Source organism: Pipistrellus kuhlii, unplaced genomic scaffold, assembly GCF_014108245.1.
Source record: "Pipistrellus kuhlii isolate mPipKuh1 unplaced genomic scaffold, mPipKuh1.p scaffold_m20_p_10, whole genome shotgun sequence".
Lineage (NCBI taxonomy): Eukaryota > Metazoa > Chordata > Mammalia > Chiroptera > Vespertilionidae > Pipistrellus > Pipistrellus kuhlii.
Window position 1 is genome coordinate 13,860,262 of NW_023425405.1, and position 21,106 is coordinate 13,881,367.

Genomic DNA, 21,106 nt, shown 5'->3' on the forward strand with positions numbered 1-21,106 from the left:
TTATCTTTTCCTTTTGCAGAGAGAGCCTCTGCGTGCAAGCTGGCAGCATCCTCTTGGTGGAAACATGAAGACCAACTGCAATACTATCACGACCCCAAATTATCTGAGCGAGCTCCTAGAAGAAAACAAAGATTATCTGCATGACCTCGGGGGCACGTAAAACATTTCTTACGCAGTGCACAGCAATACCAACCATGAAAGAGGAGGGCGCTACACTGATTACACTAAAGTAAGGCCTTTTTTTCCATCGGAGTCATATTTAGGGAGTGAACAGGTAACCCCTGGACTAGAGAAAAATGTTCACACATTAAATAAAGAATCTTATTTTTAAAAGGCAAAAGAATCAACAGGTACTTTACCAAAGAGGGTAACCCAGATGCCCAATGATCCTATATGGAAAGGTCCTCGACATCATGACTCATCAGAGGAAAGCAAGCTACAACCATCTTGAGACTCCGCTGTGCACCCGGCAGAGTGGCTCATAGGAAAAGTAGGACAAACCCCGTCTTGGGAAGGAGCTCAGCAACCTGAATCCCCAGCCTTTCCGAGGGAAATGTGCATCTGCTCAATCACTTTGGAGAACTACCTGTCGGTGTCTACTAAACACCCAAGCAGATGCCTGCTTCGTGATCCAGCAGTCAGTTTATTAGATATTCATCTGAAAGCAATAAAACACATGTGCACAGAAAGAGCTGCACAAGGATGCTCACAGAAGCGGCGGAACACAACACAGAGGAGAGATAGGCCAGGCATGGGTGAATCACAGACATCGCACGAAGTGAAATCAGTCAGAGATGGAGGCAAACACACTCTGACCCCCTTTAAATGAAGTTTCGCGTAAAAACAACCTGTAGTGATAGAAATCAGAGTAGTAGTTATCTTGGGTGTGGGGCTGAGTATTTACTAGGGAGGAGCATGAGGAAACTTTTTGGGAGACGTGTTTTCTAGCTTGATCTGGGTGGTATACAAATGTAAACATTCATGGAGATGCACTATTAATATCCGTGCCCTTTGCTATAAAAAAAAAAAAAAAAAAGCATGCCTCGATTTTTTTTAAAAAAGGAAGGGGGTAGAAAAATGATAAATGGCCATCCGGGTCATGCCAACAGTCATCTCTGCTCTAGGAGAAGCATGGGGAAGGGGCGGGTGACTCACAGGGCAGTGCAACTGTCCAACGCCCTCTGCCCTCTGAGTGACCCCGTTTGTGCCATCACATCCCAGGCTGGGATCCAGGGTGGATGGAAAACCTCTCAGGGTTGGTGACCAAGTCCCAGATTCTCGGCTTTTGGGGAGCACTTCTAGACATGGCAAGGACTCTGCATCGGCCTCACTCACCCACATTCGCTCAGGTTCAAATGCAGACATTTCCATAGGTGGTCAGTGCTCCCCAGGAAAGCCCCACCTCCCACCCCAAAGCACGCATCAGCAGACATGGTCAGAAATGCGTCTGGACTGGGACAGGTCCTGGGGGTGTCCCCAACCGTCTTCTTGAGATTCCAAGTGTGGCCCTGGAGGCAGTCTGACCGCAAGCGGATGCTCTCTCAAGACGCTACAGCATGGAAATCAATAGCAAATGTCTGGGGACCTAATACTGTTAGGGGTACTCGTGCCTGTTGGGTGTGCCATTAGAAGTTGGGGCTTGTATTGTTATGCATCTTTTTTTCTCCCCTTTCACGTTTCTAATTTGTTTTCATTGCACTTCATGAAATCAATGGATGTGCACCGAATTAGGAATGTTTTCGAAGAGAAACTGGTCTTTCATCACAGAGAGCTTGAGGCACATTTCCTTAAATGTCCTCAGAGGACATATGGAAGAGCTCGGGTGGGTCTCTGATAAGTCAGGGGCGGCTGCTGTCTGCACTTGGCAATTTTTCGAAACATTGAGCAAAACAGCCTAATTGTAGTTTCCATAGTTACCAGCCACCACCAAGGAGAACAGGAGCAGATCTTAAAGGGAACAGCCAAGCACAGACAGAAGTCAGACAGGTAGGGAGGATGCTGGGCCCCCGAGGAGTCTGAGTCCCAGAGGGTGGCCGCTACCCTGCACCGCTGGAGCCAGGGGCAGCGCCCTGGGACCCAGTGATGGAGTCACTATTGAGCTTCCTAGGAAGGACACTGAGGCAGACTGACCAGGGTCCCAGGCCTGGCTGGCAGGAAGAATCACCTTTCAGGTCCCACTCCCTGACCTGGTCCAATGCCAGCTCCCAGAGAGTCACCCTCTCTCTCCACGGCGCAACCCGCTGTCCACTGGCCTCCACCCAAAGCCTCGCTGGACCTCAGGGAAGGGGGTCAGGAAGGTTCTCGTACCATCCCTGCCTCCCTTCCTGCTCAGGCCTGGGGCTAGGGCTGGAGGCAGGGCGGTCTCATCGCCATCGGTGGGGACCAGTGATGCCGACCACCCAGCCACCTCCATGTCCAAGCATGTGCCCTGTTCTTCCTCTGTCCTTCACTCAACAACTCTTCCAGGGCTCTGCCTGGGACCAGACACTATGCCAGAGGCTGAGGACACAGCAGAGCCCGGCCAGAGAGAGGCCTTGTCCCTGCAACACTCATATCCCAATGGGAGAGACAGACAGTGAAGGCGTATATATCAACAATGATGTCCAGTAACAGTACCCTCCATCGGCCTCAGGGTGGCATGCTGCTGGGCCAGGAGGGGCTGTGGTCAGGCAGAAACATTGACAGGCAGTCATCAGTATTTGCAAAAAGTGCAAAAGCACAGCCACAGAGAGAGACTGGGTTTGGCAATGTGACTCACGGGATCTATAGCAAGCGCCTCACAAGCCAGGGCTCCATAAATAACTTGTCCCCGGAATCTGTGGAGCCTGGGGAGTCAGCGCTTCGCAGGCCCCTCCTGACCCACATCTGCGTGTCCCTGAATCCCCAGAGAGTTCCTTCCTGCCCATTTGGTTTCAGGCATGACTTGGGCTTCCACACACCATCTCGGTCGGAGGTGGTCCTCCTTTTCCAAGGTGGGAAAGGGGTGAAGTCTGTTGCACCCCCAGAAGGTTCCCAGGCCTCCAGCCAGCAGACGGCGCTGCTGCTCCTTAGCTCTGGGCGAGGCAGCCGGGAGCCAGGAGGACTGATGTTGCTTTAGGAAAATATTTGGACTCTGTGAAATAAGAAGCAGTCCCACCTCAGAATTATAGGCCCATAAATCTCTCTTAGGGGGGCGGCGGGGGGGGGGGGGGGGGAAGGCCAGGGGAATGGGGAGACTTGGGACACGAGTTTACGATCTCTCCAGAAGCCCTTGATGGAATTACAGCCTCATAACTCACCGGGCCTGCTCTTTGCTCCAGCTCTGCGTCAGGGCCCCCGGGGGAGCCAATCAGGGTGCCAGACACCAGAGACTTGCTTGGCAGAGGCCTTAAGTGGGGCCTTTAGGGGAATGACAGGGGGGAGGTGGCAGTCAGGCTAGTTTATGGGGCTGGGTGCCGGCAGCTGGGCCTCAGCATTCGGGATCCTATGCCATCTGTGTAAGAATGTGGAGTGAGGAGGCTAGCCGAACTCCAGGAGGACCCAACACCAGACGCAGGGGCTCTGTGGGGCTCCCTGGGAACGTGGGGAAGGCACACCCTGCAAGGACACTGGTCTCTCTGTGGAGGGGGCAGTGTGACACGCGGGTCCCTGCTGCTCCCTTGCCCAGGTCAGATCTGCATTTGGAACCTTTTATAAAATGACCATCAGCCTCGTTAGGCAACAAGTACTCAGCTGGGCTGGAGAACTGGGGCTGAGAGCAGACCATTTGCAGAGGGAACTGGCACCGACCTTCCTCCAGCTAGGGACAATGTGCCCGTGGGAGGAGGAGGGGATGGCTGCCAATACGTGGTGGCCTCCGTCACATCCAGGGTAAAATCAGCCCATCGTCAACCCATCAGGCCACAAGAAGCATGTTTTCAACGGCAAGTCAGTGGCTCATTGTTAACAACAGCTACGTTCCTTGATGTGTGCTTTCTATGTGTCAGACCGATTACACTTAATTCTCACAACTTTCTCACAAATCATTTTGCAGATGAGAGGCGTAAGGCACAGAGATGTAAATGAACTTGTCTAAGGTTGCAGCCTGCAGCTAAGGAGGATGTTGGAGATTTGAATCTGATTCCTCTGTGACTTTGCATCCCGTCAAGAAGCCTGCCAGTGTCTCTTCTATTCTATTCCTGCTTGAGTTCACAAGTGTAAGCCAGTGTCTAACTTTGCTCCTTTTCTCTGCAATGTCCTTTGTATTTCCAATGCTACGGTAATAACCTATCAATGAGAGAGAAAGGTGGAGGGGGGAGGGAGTTGTTTAGTGTTCCATATAATATAGCACAATCAAGAATATAAGCTTTAGAATCAGAGAAACCTATGCTCACAGCTCTGTCACTTTTATCACGTACCATTTGTGGGACTGGAATTACTATTGCTTTGAGCCTCAGTGTCCTCATCCATAAAATGGGTATAGTAAAGACAACTCCTGGAAAAAGCTGCTGGATCTTGAGAACTGAATGAGGTAATGTGTGGGATATAAATACATCAACTCACTTTATGAAATCATTTCTCTGCAGAAGTCCTCTGTGTTCTGGGAAGTGGCTTCCCTCTGTGTCAGGGCACTGAATCCGGTTATGGTCCTGCATTCTCTTCTTTATTTCCTCCAAGTATCTTATCAACAGGACATTTTCTGAAGAGACCTAATGTTTTTTCTTCACTTTATTTTTATTATTGACACAGTTACAGATGTTCCCTAATTCTTTGCCCCCCTTTGCCCACCTCCACCTGGTCTCCACCCCCAGCCCCTACTCTGGCCATCACCACCCTGGTGTCCGTGAAGGGACCTAATGGTTTTAATTGATAAGCTATGGAAGACTAAAATCATTGAGAAAACCTTGTCTTCAGGGTCACTTTGGTTTCCTTACATAATCATGCTTGGCTTCCTGAGCTTGTGGTCTAGTGCTTTAGAGAAAATAATGAGCATATTTATCTTATTACTATGCATTCAGCGTTAAGTCCAGAAAAAAAGTAATGTAAACCTAGTCTATGACTGAATGGAGGAGACAGGACATAAAAAAGCTGCAATGCGAAACCAGTTTGGCTCAGTGGATAGAGCGTCTGCCTGCGGACTGAAGGGTCCTGGGTTCGATTCCGGTCAAGGGCATGTACCTTGGTTGCAGGCACATCCCCAGTGGGAGGTGTGCAAGAGGCAGCTGATCGATGTTTCTCTCTCATCGATGTTTCTAGCTCTCTGTCCCTCTCCCTTCCTCTCTGTAAGAAATCAATAAAAAAGCTGCAATGGTTAGGGAATACAATGATCATGTGTGTATCGGCATTGCTTCTGTTCAGATGAAGTGCTGAGCAGTGCATTGCAGGCAATTAGAAGCTGCAGCCATCCAGGGCAGTGGTTGGCAAACTCATTAGTCAACAGAATCAAATATCAACAATACAATGATTGAAATTTCTTTTGAGAGCCAAATTTCTTAAACTTAAACTTCTTCTAACGCCATATCTTCAAAATAGACTCGCCCAGGTCATGGTATTTTGTGGAAGAGCCACACTCAAGAGGCCAAAGAGCTGCATGTGGCTCTCGAGCCGCAGTTTGCCCACCACGGGTCCAGGGGAAGATGCACAGCAGAGAGAGGCAGGAGGTGCCGAAGGTTCAATAGCAACAGGTCCCTCTGAGGAGTCATCTGTGAATGTGATGAATCACAGAGCTGTGGGCGCATCCAGTCTTGCGAACATCCCCGTCTAGGTGAGGTGTTGCTGTGATGTTCTTTCCTCATCTAACATCTGTCACAACTTCCAAGATGGAATAAAAACTTGCTTTTCATTGTGAATAATGGAAGGAAGGAGAAAAGGCAGCCACTGTGGTTGGTGATGGAAATAATGGAGAAATGAAGAGGTGGAGGGAAATTGAGGGCTCTTACCTAGAAAACACTTCTTGAAATGACTTTAATCTTGCTCTCAGAGAATCACTAAGGGTTTCACTTTTAAATTTTTTATTGAATTTATTGGTATGGCATTGGTTAATGAAATTATTTAGGTTTCAGGTGTATAATTGTATAATAATCATCTGTGTATTGTATTGTATGTTCACCAGCCCAAGTCAAGTCTCCTTCCATCAGCATTTACCCCCTGTACCCTCTTCCACTTCCTTCCACCTCCTTTCCCTCTGGTCACTGCCATACTGTTGTCCATGTCTATGAGTTGGTTTTTCTCTGCTCAATCCTTTTACTTTTTATTTTTTATTTTTTTACCCAGCCCCTAATCATCCTCCCCTCTGCCAGCTGTCAGTGTGCTCTCTGTATCTATCGGGTCTAGTAATAATTGATGTCGTTTTTAAACATTCGTTTAAAATCTTGCTTGGCGTTGACTTGTATTGACATAACCTTCAAACACGTGGTATCTACAGAACATGTGAAGTGCAATTAACAAGTTTTGCTTGAAAAAGTTTGTGTTTGGTTTGGTTTTTGTTGCCAAACTAGGGCTAAGAAGATGGCAGATGAAGAGCATATTCGGCACTGCATGCTTTACGAGTTCCAATTAGGAAGAAAAGCAAGTGAGGCTGCAAAAAACATCTGTAGTGCTCTTGGTCAAGATGCAGTTAGCGCCAGAAAATGCCAGCGTTGGTTTGAGAAATTTCGCGAGGGAAATTTTTCGTTAGATGACAAGAGTGGTCGAGGCCGTGTGTCCAATTTTGATCAAGAAGCTCTTCAAGCTCTTTTGGTGCAAAATCCTCAAATTACCCAACAAGAGCTTGCGACAACTTTAAATTGTTCACAAAAAACAATTTCCAATCAATTGCGTGCACTTGGCAAAGTCCAAAAGTTTGGAAAATGGGTTCCTCATGAGTTGACCGACAACAACCGTAATCAAAGAGTCACAATTTGCAGTTCGCTCCTCTCTCGTCAAAACCGTTTGCCGTTTTTAGAGCAAATTGTTACCGGAGATGAAGAATGGGTGCTATATGTTAATTTGAAAAGGCAGCCTCAATGGTTGGACAAAAATGAGGCTCCGCAGCCCACGCCAAAACCTGACTTGCATGCGAAAAAAGTGATGTGTGTTTGGTGGAATTTTAAAGGAATTCTTCATTATGAACTTTTACCATCTAACCAAACCATTACAAGTGCAGTGTCTAGTGCCCAATTGGAAAGGTTAGCCCAAGCTTTAAGAGAAAAAGAACCCACGCTGATTAATCGGAAGGGCGTAATTCTTCACCACGATAACGCACGACCGCATACTGCAAGAATCACTGCTGAAAAACTGCGCCAGTTGGAATGGGAAGTTCTCCCTCAACCTGCATATTCTCCTGATATTGCCCCTTCCGATTACCATTTGTTTCGTTCTTTGCAAAACTTTCTTCTTGGAAAAAAATTTAATAATGAAGAATGCCTCAAAAATGCATTGACTGAATTTTTTGCATCAAAATCACAAGAATTTTACAACAGAGGGATTAAAATGCTTCCTGAGCATTGGGCACAAGTAGTAGAAAACAACGGAAACTATATTGTTGATTAAATTTTGTTGTATTGTTTAAATAAATTCGATTTAAAAAAGTATTAGAAAACGACATCAATTATTACTAGACCTAATATGAGTCTCTTCTATTGATACTTTGTTTATTAGTTTACTAGGCACCTGATGCAGGAATATTCCTGTAAGACTTCTGGTGGGCTCCCCTCCCATCACCCCACTTCTCCCACTGCACCCGCGGCCACCCCGTCACCATTTCCAAGGCTACGTGCTCTGCCATCATGGCTGTGCACCTCGCCCTGCACCCTTGACCAGCTGCCACCGCCTGGGGGGCCACATACACCGCTGTTGCTCGCCTTGCCCCGCCCACCTTCCCGGCTCCACCCACCCACCGCCCTCACTGCCTCCAGCGGCCTTGCATCACCACTACTCATCTAGCCCTGCCCCACCCTGAACGCACTGCTAGTGCTTTCCCTCCAGCAGCCGCAGCCGCAGCCACCTTGCTTTCCACTTTCCCTCCCTCTTCCTTTTATGCTGTCTTCAGTTTTTACTCCTCCCTCTGTGTATGCAAATTAACCACTATTTTTGTTGGGTTAATTTGCATACTCGCTCTGAATGGCTGGTGGGCATGGCTTGTGTAGCTGAGTGATGGTTAATTTGAATATTACTCTATTATTAGGTTAGATTTTTGTTCATTAGATTCCACATATAAGTGAAATCATATGATATTTGTCTTTCTCTGACTGGCTTATTTCACTTAGCATAATACTTTCTGTATTGCCATCCATGCAATGGCAAAAAGTAATATTTCCTTATTTTTTAATGGCCAAGCAGTATTCCATTGTGTAAATATACCACATCTTTTTTGTTGTGTTGTTAATCCTCACTTGAGGATATTTTTTCCATTGACTTTTAGAAAGAGTAGAAGGGAGGGGGAGAGACAGAGTGAGAGAAACATCAATGTGAGAAAGACCTTCAGTCCACTAGGGGCTGGCACTCTACCCACAGAGCCAAACCAGCTAGGGCACCACAGCTTTTTATCCACTCATTTACTGATTTCAAACCTTGGTGATTTTAAGTAATGCTCCAACAAAACATAGAGGTGTGTACAGGGATGGGCAAAAGTAGGTTTACAGCTGTATAGATACAAAAAACAGAGTTTATTCTTGTATTATTATTTATTAACTAGAGGCCAGGTACATGAAATTTGTGCACAGGGGTGGTGGTGGGAGCTGTGTCCCTCAGTCCAGCCTGCACCCTCTCCAATGTGGGATCCCTGGAGGGATGTCTGACTGCCTATTTACCAGGATCGGGCCTAAACAGGCAGTCGGACATTCCTCTCACAATCCAGGACTGCTGGCTTCAAACCATTCATCTGCCTGCCTTCCTTCCAGATTGCCCCTAACCGCTTCTCCTGCCAGCCTGATTGCCCATAACTGCCCTCCTCTGCATGCCTGGTCACCCCTAATTGCCCTCCCCTAACAGCCTGGTCACCCCTAACTGCCCTTTCCCTCCAGCCTCATCGCCAGCAAGGAGACAGGGGAGGGAGAACGTGCTGGAAGTTTTATCAGCAGTGGGTGCCCACATGGTCTGTCTTATATTTCCCCTCACTCCTTTCCTATCTCCCTTCTTCCCTTCTTCACTTTCCTACTTTTCTATCTCGCCTTCCTTGAGCTGCTTTCCCCCTCATCCTCTTCTCTCCTGGCTTCCACTTTGCCTACGACACTGGAATTTCATGGAGATGTCTGGCTCAGCCTTCTCCATCCACTTGCCTGAGGCTCAGAGGGGCAAATATCTGCCCAAGAGTAGCCGGTTAAGTGACAGCCAGAGATTGCAGCTCTCCTGGGCCCAGGTCTGGGCTGATACTGCCCTTCTGCATTTGCTTCCCTTTTCCCCACACCCACCACCTTAAGGCCAGCAGGGCCACAGATGGAAGCGAGGGCAGGTAGAAGTGCTGTCTCCCTCCCTTCCTCCACCACCACCCATTCCCGTTCTTTTTTTCTCTCTCCCTCTCCTATTTCTACCCCAGCAACATAATTGGGTTCCAGATCTCCACACTCTATCAAAATAGGGAAGGGGGACTGATAAAGTCATTTACATCAGGTGTAGCTTGCCAAGACGATTTAATGCAGGGGTGGCAACCTGTGTCTCTCCAGAGCCCACTCTCAGGAAGGCTGAATCTATCCGCTAATATTAGATTCAGAGGCTGATGGGTCTCTAGACAGAAGTGAACCCTATTGGCTGGGAACAACAGGCCAGTGGCTCTCCCTGTCCTGAGCATCCTTGCTTCTGACGTGTCTGCTTCAGAAGTGAGGACAGAGGCTTAAGTAAGAGGTTGTGCCTCTGATGGTGGAGTTTAGGTAGTGTTAGCTGGAGAGAGAAGGAGCCATATGTCTGCAACCACCACCCACGTAAGGACAGTCTTCTCCCCACCCTCTTCCAGCCAGTCATAAAAACAAACACCCCAAATTCCAAACTGCATTTTTATTATTTTTTAATAAACTTTATTCTATATTACAAATAAGTTTTTTTTTGTTCTGAACTGCAAAATAGGAATGCCTTATATTTACATACACAGGTATACAATTAATTATAACAAAGGTACAGGAGCTTGCCTTTACCAAGTTACAACTGGGCTCCAATTGAAATAGTATAGGTTTCCTTTTTAAAAACTTTTTTTAAAATCTTTTTTTTGTTTGTTTTTAAATCTTACTAGGATACTCTTCTTTAAAAATCAAAACCAGAAGACCCTCATCCTCTAATAGATTCCTCCCACCTATCTTTGAGGCTCATTATAACACTGTTGTCTAAAGATATGTTTTGCTTTGTTCTCAGGCTCAGTGTTCAAGGTGGGAGCTTTATGGAACCGGAAGTGGGTTGGGGCTGGAATGGGTGACAGGGGCAGGAGCGACCTGCCTTTCCTCCTTCAGCGGCCTCTCTCTGAGACTCAAAGTCTCCTGCCTGTTCCTTGTACCACCCATTCATCCTTCCCTGTTCCTCCTCTTCCCTCCAGTCCTGGAGACTTAACTCTGGGTCATCTGACCAGGCAGACTCCTCTCCCCCATGCCTGGCTCACTGAGCCATTGTCTGTTGTGGTACCCTGGAGTTCCTGGTCACTATGGCAACCTGGCAGGGCCCTGCTGGAAGAGATAGGCTGGTCCCTGTAAGTAAAGTGGGGAGGAGGGTAGCTGCATCCAATCTCTTCTCCCCATCTCAGGGACTGGGTTCTTGTTATTGGTCAGTGCAGCCGACACATGACTCCGCCAGGACCTCCGGCCTCAAGGCCACTGTGCCCAGACAGGGAGTTTTGGAGGGGAAGGTTGTCCACTCTAAAACGCAAAGTCATTGGTTTCCAAATGGAAACAAGATTCTTTGAGGTAAACTAGCTTTTCTTTTTAAAGAACGGAAAGTTTGACGAGCCAACAAGCTGACAGGAACATTGGGGAAGGGAAAGAGAACACAGGGGGACACGTACCATCTTGGTCACAGGGACTGAATTGTGACCACTAGTCCTGCTTTGTAAAGTGGTCTCGGTTTCTTAGTGCCCTTTGCATTGGTCTTAATATACCCTCTGTTCCGAGTTCTACAAAATGTGCTTGAGTCGGAAGATCAAAGATACGAACAAAAGAAGTTCTAATGCCAGGTAAAGAGCCCTGTGGAAGATGAGCTGCGGGTGACCTGCCTACTAGCCAGGAGCATGTGCCTTCTGGGGGAGAGGGCGGGCCCTCCATGACCAATGCCTTGCAGGGGCTCCCTGAAGGTTGGGGGAGCTGAGAAAAAGGCGGGATTCAGCATCAGGGGCAGCAGAGACAAAGCTGGACAGAGTGTAGGGGTGGAGGGGCGGGAATGTAGGGCCACGGACCCCGGACACTAGACCCAGGCCCACCTCACTCTCTCTGCCAATACAGATAGAAAGCTCTTTTTATGCATCAGGGTTTGGTTTTGTTTAGGTTTGCTTTGGAGTAGTCACTAGTCTACTCAAGGAATTTAACTGGACTCTAAATAGGTATTTCGTTTACAACCCAAAAAATCCTATATACTTTATGAAGTTGGATACTCTCCCTAGTAAAAAATAATTTTACTGGGAAGCAAAGACTTTTAGTAAAAAAAAGAAAAAGGTCTCTCATGAGACTTTTCCTGCAGACATTCCTTTCCACAAAAGAGGGCCGGGCACCTCGCTTCCTAGGGGAGGCTTTGCCCACCTGCGAGCACCAGGAGGAGACGGTCACAGCGGGACCTTCGGACTGGCCGGTAGTTTTGCTTCTCCCTCCTCGCTAGTAATTTGGACTTTATATCCACACCTGTGCTCCCTCCTTAATCTTAGACACTTAAAATATATAGAGAAAAAATAAAAAGCTACGAAGCCGTCAATAAGCAGGCCACATCCAGTTTAAAGTAAAGGGAGGAGCTGGGGCTCAGAGGAGGGATGTGGTTATGGAGGTGGACACTGACTCCCTGGACAGGAGGGAAGACCAGGACGGAGCCAGGATCTGCCTGGGTGTGTGTGTGTTTCGGGGGGGGGGGGGTGTCCCTGGGGCTGAGTCTTCTCTGGGAACATGTGGGGACTCCGGCATTGTGGGCCATTCCTGGAAGGACCAGAAGGAAAATGCCATGGACCTCTGCCTGCAGAGCCCACCCTGTGCCTTCCCTCCATCCTGGGCTCTCCGTGAGGCGGAAGTGTTTGTTCTTGATGAGTGATGATCAACTTGAACCTTCTGAGATGAGCTTAAGTACTTGACTTTGCATCCTGTGAAACCAAGAATGTGCCCGCACCCCCTCCCCTCCAGTCCCAAGAAAGGAGACCGATGGGGAAAGGGCTTTCCTTTTAGGTCAAAGCAGCATCAGCAGGACCTGCCTCACACCCAGAGTGGAGGTCATTTGGGTCTTGGTTGCTGGGGCTCCTCTGACAGGGGTCCTGGCTGGAGGCAGTGTGGGGAGGAGGTGGGCCTGAGGCAGTCAGAGGGCTGGGCTGTGAGGGTGGAGCTGCCCAGGGGCTCAGTGGTACGTTAGTGGACACTAGCCCTGGGGCAGAGGCTACATGTGCAGGAGGGGCAGGAGGGACAGAAGGGAGGCACACTCAGAAGCCATACATGCAAGGGGACATGAGCACAAGGACCTTGGCTTGGGAACGTGACAGGGGTTGGGGCAGGGGTTCTGGGACAGAACATGGACATTCACCCCCGGCTGGGAGGTGAGGGGACAAGGTCAGTGACCTCACCACTGGGCACAGTCCTGGACAGTCTGCCTCAAACTTTGGGATTTAGGATTTATTTAAAATGACTCTCTCTCTCTCTCTCTCTCTCTCTCTCTCTCTCTCTCTCTCTCTCTCTCTCTCTCTCTCTTTCTCTCTCTCTCTTAAACAGCTCAGGCCTCTCACCGGCCCGCATGCTCTGGGAGCTCCTATGGGTGTGCGTGTCATTCTGGGGGTAGGTATGAACAGACCTTCACCTGTGGGACACTCAGGTGGTCTCCAAATGTAAAACCACATTGAAAGAAGAAGGCAAGAAAAAATATTTTCCTGAGGAAGTCACGGACACCATAGCCAACTTCACATAATGGTACCATTTGTAGTTACCAACAAATGCAGTGCCTCTCTTTACAAGAAGTGGCAAACCCTATACCTGGGTGGACTTGTATCCCCTACCCCCTAGAAATGATCCACCTGCTGCTTCTGTGTACCCATTCTCTTATGTTCAGGACCCTGCAAAGCTGCCCCGCTTCCCACCCTACCAGCCCTCAGCTCATCTGCCCTCAGTTTAAAACCCTCAGCTACGCCAGGCCAGTTATTTTGACTGTGTCGTCTCCTCGTACCGTTTTGACCTTGGTGGTTTCCAGGGGAGGGGAGAAGGAGAGGGGTACAAGTAGTCTTTGCCCAGGACTCCAGGGATCATATAAAGGTCCCACCTTAAACAGAACCGTGACCCTGCTAAGTGAACTGTGCCAGAGGAGAGGCGTGAGGGGACCTCCCTCCCTTCCCCAGGCCTGCGTGGGTGCGTGCGGTCCCCATTCTGCCTGGGCAGCTCTCAGGCCTCCCAAGGGCAGTTTTGGAAAGATTTGGGGGAAAGAATAGCTTTGCTTTTGCTTTGAAGCCTATCACACGTGCACCAAGAACCCAAAGGAAAGAAATGGAAAACAAACAAACAGCCAAAGGGAAGAATTTCACCGAGCAGGGCCAGATGGGTTGTCCTGTCTCTCCATCCTTAAGTCCCCGCCAGGCCACCGGGACTGTGGGCAAAGCTCCAGCAACAAACCCTTCCATCAACTAAAGAAAAACCTGCCTGGCCTCCTCCCTCGGAGAAACGAGGAGAGCAGGGAAGCCCGTCCCTTCTTCTCTCCCCTTCGTCCTGACACTTACGTTTCTCCGAGGTGTTCGAAGTTCCTCTTACAACAAAAACATGGAAAGAAAAGTCTGTACCGACAAAGGAACAATACCAATAATAATAACCCAGTAAAAAATAGAGGCTTCAGCAGAACCATGGCAACAGTCTTTGTTTTCTGCTTGTTCATTTTTTTTCTCTATCTGTGCAAAACGTAAAAAATAAGTAAAAACACACTCATATGCACACACACACACACACACACACACACACACACACAATTTCCATTCAGCAAATCTGTGTTAAATATGCTTGTGTCTCTCTCCTCCCCAATCCTTGACATGTGCAAAAATATTTTAGTGGCCGAGCTGCCTCCTCAGCCCGCCTCCCACATGCTTCCCTCCTGGTCTGCCAGGGCGCCTGGCTTCTTGGGAGAAAAATCAAATGATTAGGGTAGAAATTCCATAATTCCATGCTTCTTCACCTGGCACTTCATTTGCCAAAACCTTTGGTTATTTTTCCCCCTTGACATGCATCTTTCCCCATTCTCCTCTTCCCATTTGTTAGGTTTCTCATGTTTTGTCCACCGTGTGTGCTCCCTGATGCCACGTGATGCCCTGTTCTGGGTCACCACTGCCTGGCCCCCAGTCAAGTCCAGGCCTCTCTCGGCCTGTGACCACCCTGATTTCCTATGGACAGGTGACCTCTCGTTGCACTCACCAGCACTCAGTATAGAAAGCAAGTGTTGAAATGTCCTGGGAGCTGCAGGATGAACTGATGACCAGGGGCAGAGAAGGAAAGAAACATTTCAATATCCCCCTACACAGGACAAGAAATCCTTCTGAGCTCTCTGCCTACTAGGGTGCACACACGTACACACACACGTGCACACGTGTGAGCTCACACACATGCACACATATTCATATCCAAAGGGGTGAGCCTTCTTAAAAGTACATGATGTTCCATGGACAGTTGGAAATGATGTGGTTCCTTCCCCTTTCCACTTGGGGCTTCTGTGAGTGGATGACAAGGAATGATGTTTGACGCCGCAGATGTGAAGGGAAGACTCGCTCCCAACCCCACCTTGAATGGTGCTTTTCCTTGTCCCCCAGCGTGGTGTGCAACTGGACACCAGGCGTGCCATGGCCTCCATGGTCCCTTCACAATTCCAGGTTTCCATGACTCTCATTAGAGCATCTCTCACCGTAGTCCATGCTCACCTGGCTGGCTAAAATGATGTATCCATAGATGGAAGGACAGATGGAGAGACAGATGTCAGGGCTAAGGTCAGTTGTATGTTCCTGCTCTGATTTCTGGCCATGACCTTCAGCTTGACTCTTTGGTCCTCCCAGACCTGACAAGCCAGGGGCTGAGTTTGCCTGTCATTTTGATTGGTCTCCATGAGGCTGTGCTTGGGTGCATTTCCTTCAGTGATGACTGCTAAGAGATGAGAGAGGAAAGTGGCTAAAGAGACAACTGAGATGCTAATGAAATAATAGCCCAGGAGGTCTGGACAGTCCAGTGACAAAGTTATCCATACAGCAATGGCCGCGGATTCTGCAGGCTGACAGAGGCTAGGCTGTCTGCCCCAGCCTTCTGTAGAGTTGTCAGGAAGCATGGTGGAGATGGAGCCATGGAGACGGCTGGAGGTAGAATCTCCTGGATGCACTCTGCATTCTATGTTGACCCTCAATGAGTGATGACCGAGGGGGATGGAGGTGCCTTCTCTAGACGAGGACCTGGCAATGGTACACCTGCGACTATGGTTGGGATGCACTTGCACTGGGGGGTGAATGGAAAACAACAAATTCTGCTTCCAGGGTAGATGAACTCTCCTCTTCTCACCCTCCATGTGACATTTCTGCCACTAGAAGCCAGAGGAGAAGGATAGGAGTATCCCCATGGTGGAATGTAACTGCTATTCTTCTCTTGTCGGGCTTTCCACAGGCAGGGGACGAGGCTTGGCAGGCAGGTCCCTCTGGGCATTTGGAAGAACTCCAAGAAAACGGGAAGGGACAGGGAGGCCTCTGGATGCTAACCCAGCAAGTGACAGACAGCTCACCAACTCCTCAGCCCCTGCCCCCAACGCTGGTCATATGTAGGAGGTATGGCCTTTCTTCTCACAGTTGCAAAGGGATCATACCACCGACTGACCCCTTGGGATGGAAATGGGGGGAAGTAGAGCCAGTTGATGTCTTCCCAGCAAAGATAATACTGAGCTCACTGCCTCTTCTCCAGGCCAAAGTTCGGACCGATGTGGGGCTCGCAGGAAGTGGAAGGTGAAGTAGCAGCATACTAGTAGACACGGCCTCTATCCATGGCTCCTCATCCATCTGTGGGCCCTGGTGCTGATGCGTGGGGTCAGCCGGGAAAGAGCCCCCTCTGGAATCTTCTGGTCCAGTCCCTCTCTTCAGGACTGGCCATCCAGGACTAGCTGAGGGTTGGTGGGTTGCTTCAAGTGTATTAGCCAAGCAACTGAAAGAGAAGGGATCCAGGAAGGAGGGAGAGACAGAAAAAGGCAAAGAGAGAGCGAGAAAAAGAGACAGTGCTGCTCAGGGGATGCTGCTGACGCCAGTCGGAACTTGCACTTGGTAAAGATGATAATCTAGACTGAGGCACGGCTTGGTGTGTCCCTCCTTCCAGGGGGGGTGCCTGGAAGGACGGTTCTCAGCTGTCTAAGCTCAAGAGGGTTATGACTTGCTCTAGTTTGTAGGCCAGTTTCTGCTTCCCACATTGGTCATCGTGGTCCAGAGGTCCGAGGATCTGTGGAAAGGGCGAGAACGGGGAGGTTACCATTTGCATGTGTATATGTTCTGTGTTCTTAGGATGCACGCAGACGGGGGATGGAGTCAGAGGTGTGGAAAAACGTGCACATGAAGCTGCTGGGTAGACAGACGGCCTAAGGAACAGGGATGGGGAATGTGGAGGGACAACATCTGGGCACCCGTTTGCCAATGAATACAGGATGTCAGCACATAGATCAGCATGTCTGAGTAAACATGTACATTTCACTGCCCACGTAGGACAGCTGACAGTGGGCAGAAGACACCTGCGCAAGGATGCTCCAGATACCTGCATGTTACACCTCAGGCAGCTCCAGACCCCACCATCTTGGGGGAACGTGATTTTGCAGATATTAAGAAATTCCCCACCCAATAAAGGAAAGCCTTAACCCATTGGCTTCACTTCGTCTATTAAGAAACAAATACCACTAGAAGCTTAATATATCTTAAGATTAGTCATTAGCACCTAATGGATAATATCTGCTAAAACCTTTCCTGAGTTCAGGTGGCTGGTGGAGGAAAATGACCATGAGCGTTTGTGGCCCGGGAAGAAAAATTGGAATTTGACTTAGACTCAGGGTTTGAATAAGGGGTCTGCCAGTTTCTAGCTGGGTGATCTGGGATGAAACAAGCATGTATCTCTCTGAACCCCATCTTTGTTACTCATTTCCTCATCTGCACAATGTGGGAACTACCAGCCCCCTCTGGGCTGCTCCAGGGGAGAGGATGAAGTCAGGGAACATGCATGGGCACTCACTGCAGGATGCATGCTCCAGGAGGGGCACACAGCACACAGGGGTGGAATCCACTGGGGTTGTAGTGGGGGAGAGGGCAAGGAGCAGCTAGGCGGAGGAGAGGAGAGTGGGGGGAGGCTCCCTGAGCTTTGTATTTCATGCATTTCTAATTGGAGAGAAAACAAGAGTTGCCAACTTCTTACGTAGCCAAGAATCACCAGTTATTGGCACCAACATTTTGTAAGGATGGATGTCTTAACCTTGGCAGCAGACAAGTGCCTTATAGACTAAGGAACTATTCCTTCCGAGGTTGAGTCCGTTGCACTCACACACTGCGTACTCTACACCGTCCTCACTTCTGTCATGTGGCCACAGACAGGCACACACTTGTCCTGGGCCAGCACGGGCCCACAGGCTGGCATCACATTCCTCCCTCCAGCTGCCCGCCTCAGGCTGCCCCTCCCCTTGAGGTGCATAGCCTGGTTATGGAGGACGCCTGGCCCTGAACTTTGCTGGGGCTCCTAGACCCTCTCTTGGTGACGAGGCTGGGAGGAGGGAGAGAAGCCGGGGTATAGAGAGGGTGGTGGTCCTGCTGCTCAGACACAGGCAGCCTGGACCTGAGCCTTGGTCTAAGTTGGCATGACCGAGAAAACTCCCATAAACACCTTTACAACCAGAAAGAAGGCAGTGTCTGCAGTGGCAGTGACCTCGGTAAGGTTTTCCAAGCAGGGAGCATAGCAAGTAAAAGCAGATTCCATTCTAGTCTGTTCTGCATCTATCCTGCTCTCTGCTGTAACACAACATACCATAGCCTAGCATAGCCTAGCATAGCCTATTGTACAGCACCATACCGTGCCAGACCATTTGGCCTGCCCATGGGGAAGAGGAATAGCTTGTTCAAAGAAAATTAGATAAATAGAGAAATGGGAAAAATAAAGAAAGTGAATGGCAGGGAAGAAATGGAAACAAAGGAGAGACAAGGTTAGAAATAGTTACTATATCTGCATGTCTGAGAAGCATGGGGACGAATGTAGAAAAGTGCAGAATGGAACGTTTCTGGTATCTCTGCAGTGCAGCCCGGGTCCTGGGGCAGGATTTTCCCATCAGGGGCAGGAAGTGTCTGGGTGGGGCTCACCTCCTCGCTGTACTTGCTCACGTAGGAGAAGATCTCCGAGAGCGCGCTCATGGTGTTGAACTCGTTCATGTGCATCCGGGACTGCTCGGCCAGGTATGCGTTCATGTCCTGGTCGCTGATGGCCGGCATCTTCCCGATGTCCGAATAATACCTGCCGGGAGGGGTGGGAGGAAAGGGGTTGGAGCGGTGCACGTGGAGCTGAGGGGAGAGGGACACTGCAGCACTGTCTGGGCCAGCAATGCCTCTGTGTTACCCCTGGGGACCACGGTGGGCGCTCTCCCGCTCTTTCATCTGGGCTGTGGGGTCTGCCCAGGAGAGCCCTCTGCAGCTCTGGATGCAAGAGGCACAGAGGCAGGGATGTGGCGAGTAGACAGACACCATCAGAGGGTGCACAGGGGTAGGAGCAGGAGAAAGGAGGGGCTGTTTTCTGCATTGGTTTTGCTTCCATCAAGGTCCAGTAAGTCTCTCATGTCCCCCTGGCACCCCCTCCCATACGCAGAAGAAAGAGGTCCCTCCACGGGCTCTTGCAAGCAGTTGCTCTGCCTTGATGTCCTCCCCTCCTGGGGTTAACCGGGAGGAGCTGGGGCTGCTTGGGGACTGAGGCTGGCAGAAGGCAATCAGTCACTGTCACTTGCAGCTGTGCACTGCTGTCAACTGGTTAATTAGATGCCAGCATTTACATTTTTAATTTCTGCAATTTGACATTTTATGCAGCAAACCCCAACTCTCCTGCCAGAGGGGAGCTGTGCAGTTTCCTAATGAGTAACCAAAGGACCCACTGCCCCAAAGACAGCCCCGCCTACCCTCTCCAGGCACCTTCTGCATGGAACCAGGTAGCTGCACAGCAGGGAGAGGAGGAGACAGAGTCCCACACACCCAGAGTTCCGCTGGACCTTCGGTGCTGGGAGAGCAAGCCCAAGCACCTAAAATAGAGGGGACAGTCGCCAGGGCAGGGACTAGGGGAGGCAAGTGAGGCATCTGGGGCACACTGTTTTAGGAGAGGTACCCACTCTCACCTGTGTAAGTGTGGGTGACAGTGACAGACCCGTAGTTTGATCAGGTAAGAGTAGGGACATCTTCAGAGGCTCTGGAACAGTCTCACGTGGGACCCCAGCCCTGTATCTCTCCCACCCCCCTTACTGCATGGACCATGCACCCACCAGTCCGGGTCCCCGACCTCCACTGCTCCCCAGGGGCATCCAGGAGTGGGGTGGCAGGCTGGTATTGTGTTCAAGGGCCTGCCACGGAATGACAGTTCTATTTGCTGCCAGAGCATCCCTGGGCTGGTGGGGCAGGATGGCTGCTGCTCTGAGCCACAGTCGCACTGTGATGTTTTTGTCTAGAAAATTAGGAAGGCAGTGGGAGGGAGATGAAATCTGTGCCCTCTGGCAAGAGACAGGCTGGTGGGAGAGAATCTCCATCCCTCAGGGACCCGCCGCACAGACACATTCACCAACTGCATGGTTGAACTGATTGCATTTTGGCGGGAGGTCTCGGCCCATGACGTGCTGTCGAGATAGGTACCAGGACAAGCGCTTAATGAAATGGCCTTTTTTCAGAGGAGCCCAGGGCTCAGGAGAGACCATCCTGCCCCATCTCATTGGATTTTCATCGGTCACAGCTTCTTTCAGAGCAGGGTCCTCTGCTTCCTGGTCCCTCCTCATCTTCGCAAGTCTGGACCTCAGCTCTGGTTCTGTCTCATTCTGGCTCTGGTGCTTCGCACAAGGAACCCACCTCCAGGCCTGCAGTCCACCCAGGACATCCTCAGGTTCCTTAGGGTGCTGGCCACTGAATGCATCCCAGCCACTCACTGCCACTATTGCTGGGACACAATAAATGCCAATGTTCCATTGCATAGCACAGACCTAGGAGACTTGGTGGTTCCCAGCCTGGCCACTCCCAAAGAGATTTGTGTTCTTGTCCCCTCACAATTCCATGCCCAATGAGCACAGTATGTTTGTCAGGTTATGTTCTCAGGTCCTGCTGGTAAGAAACCAACAAATGACCCAAACTCCAGCTAACACGGCCAGGTTCAGAGATCCCTCCAGGCAGTCAGAGTGACTGACCAGGATGGAAACTCAAGTCCCCCGACAGGACAGGACTGTACCACAAGCAAAGACTCCTGCTGTGTCTGTTACCTGCCTGTGAACCTTTCCCAGGTAGATGGATGGTTCTGTCAGGCTTTTTGCAAACAGGACTAGGGCTCCCCCTGCTGCCTTTCTCATCCCTAGGGTAGGTGGCCACGTTTCCATGGAGACAGCAGATGTCCACACTCTGTCCTTTTGTAATGGCTTGTAGCACACGGAAAGCCTAGTTCATTTCTCCAAAGGGAATATTTAAATAGTGTGTCTGTGTGAGAAAGAGGGGGGTGGGACAGGGTTGAAAGTAGAGAGGGAAGAGGGCAGGGGTTCTGATCTTCTCATCTGAAGTCGTGGGCCATGGTCTCACCTGGCCCCACCTGACATATTCTCTCAAGTCCGCACTGAGCAGCCCCATGTCTCTTCTGTGGCTTGTGTGGAGGGGTCTGGATCAGACCAGTGCATGTCTGGGGCCATATATTAACCCACCAGCAGATTGAAATACATGTCCTATTTCAGCAAGGTCTAAATCACAGCAACCAACAGCACAAGGACTGGATGAATATGGGGCTTATAGAACTTTTGTCCCATTCTTATCCCTGGCCCTGCCTGGTGC

General features: G+C 49.9%; 1 protein-coding gene across 1 annotated transcript in view; it reads right to left on the reverse strand.

The window, feature by feature from the left end:
- Positions 1-9,912: 9,912 nt before the first annotated feature.
- PLXNA4 (plexin A4) overlaps positions 9,913-21,106 on the reverse strand; it is a 398,700-nt gene continuing 387,506 nt past the window's right edge. Inside the window, exons 31-32 of the mRNA XM_036427224.2 lie at positions 18,413-18,563; positions 9,913-16,523 (exon numbers count right to left, since the gene is read on the reverse strand). Of these exons, the coding sequence (XP_036283117.1) occupies positions 16,428-16,523; positions 18,413-18,563 (247 nt within the window). The 3' untranslated portion in view covers positions 9,913-16,427. The remainder of the gene's footprint in view (positions 16,524-18,412; positions 18,564-21,106) is intronic.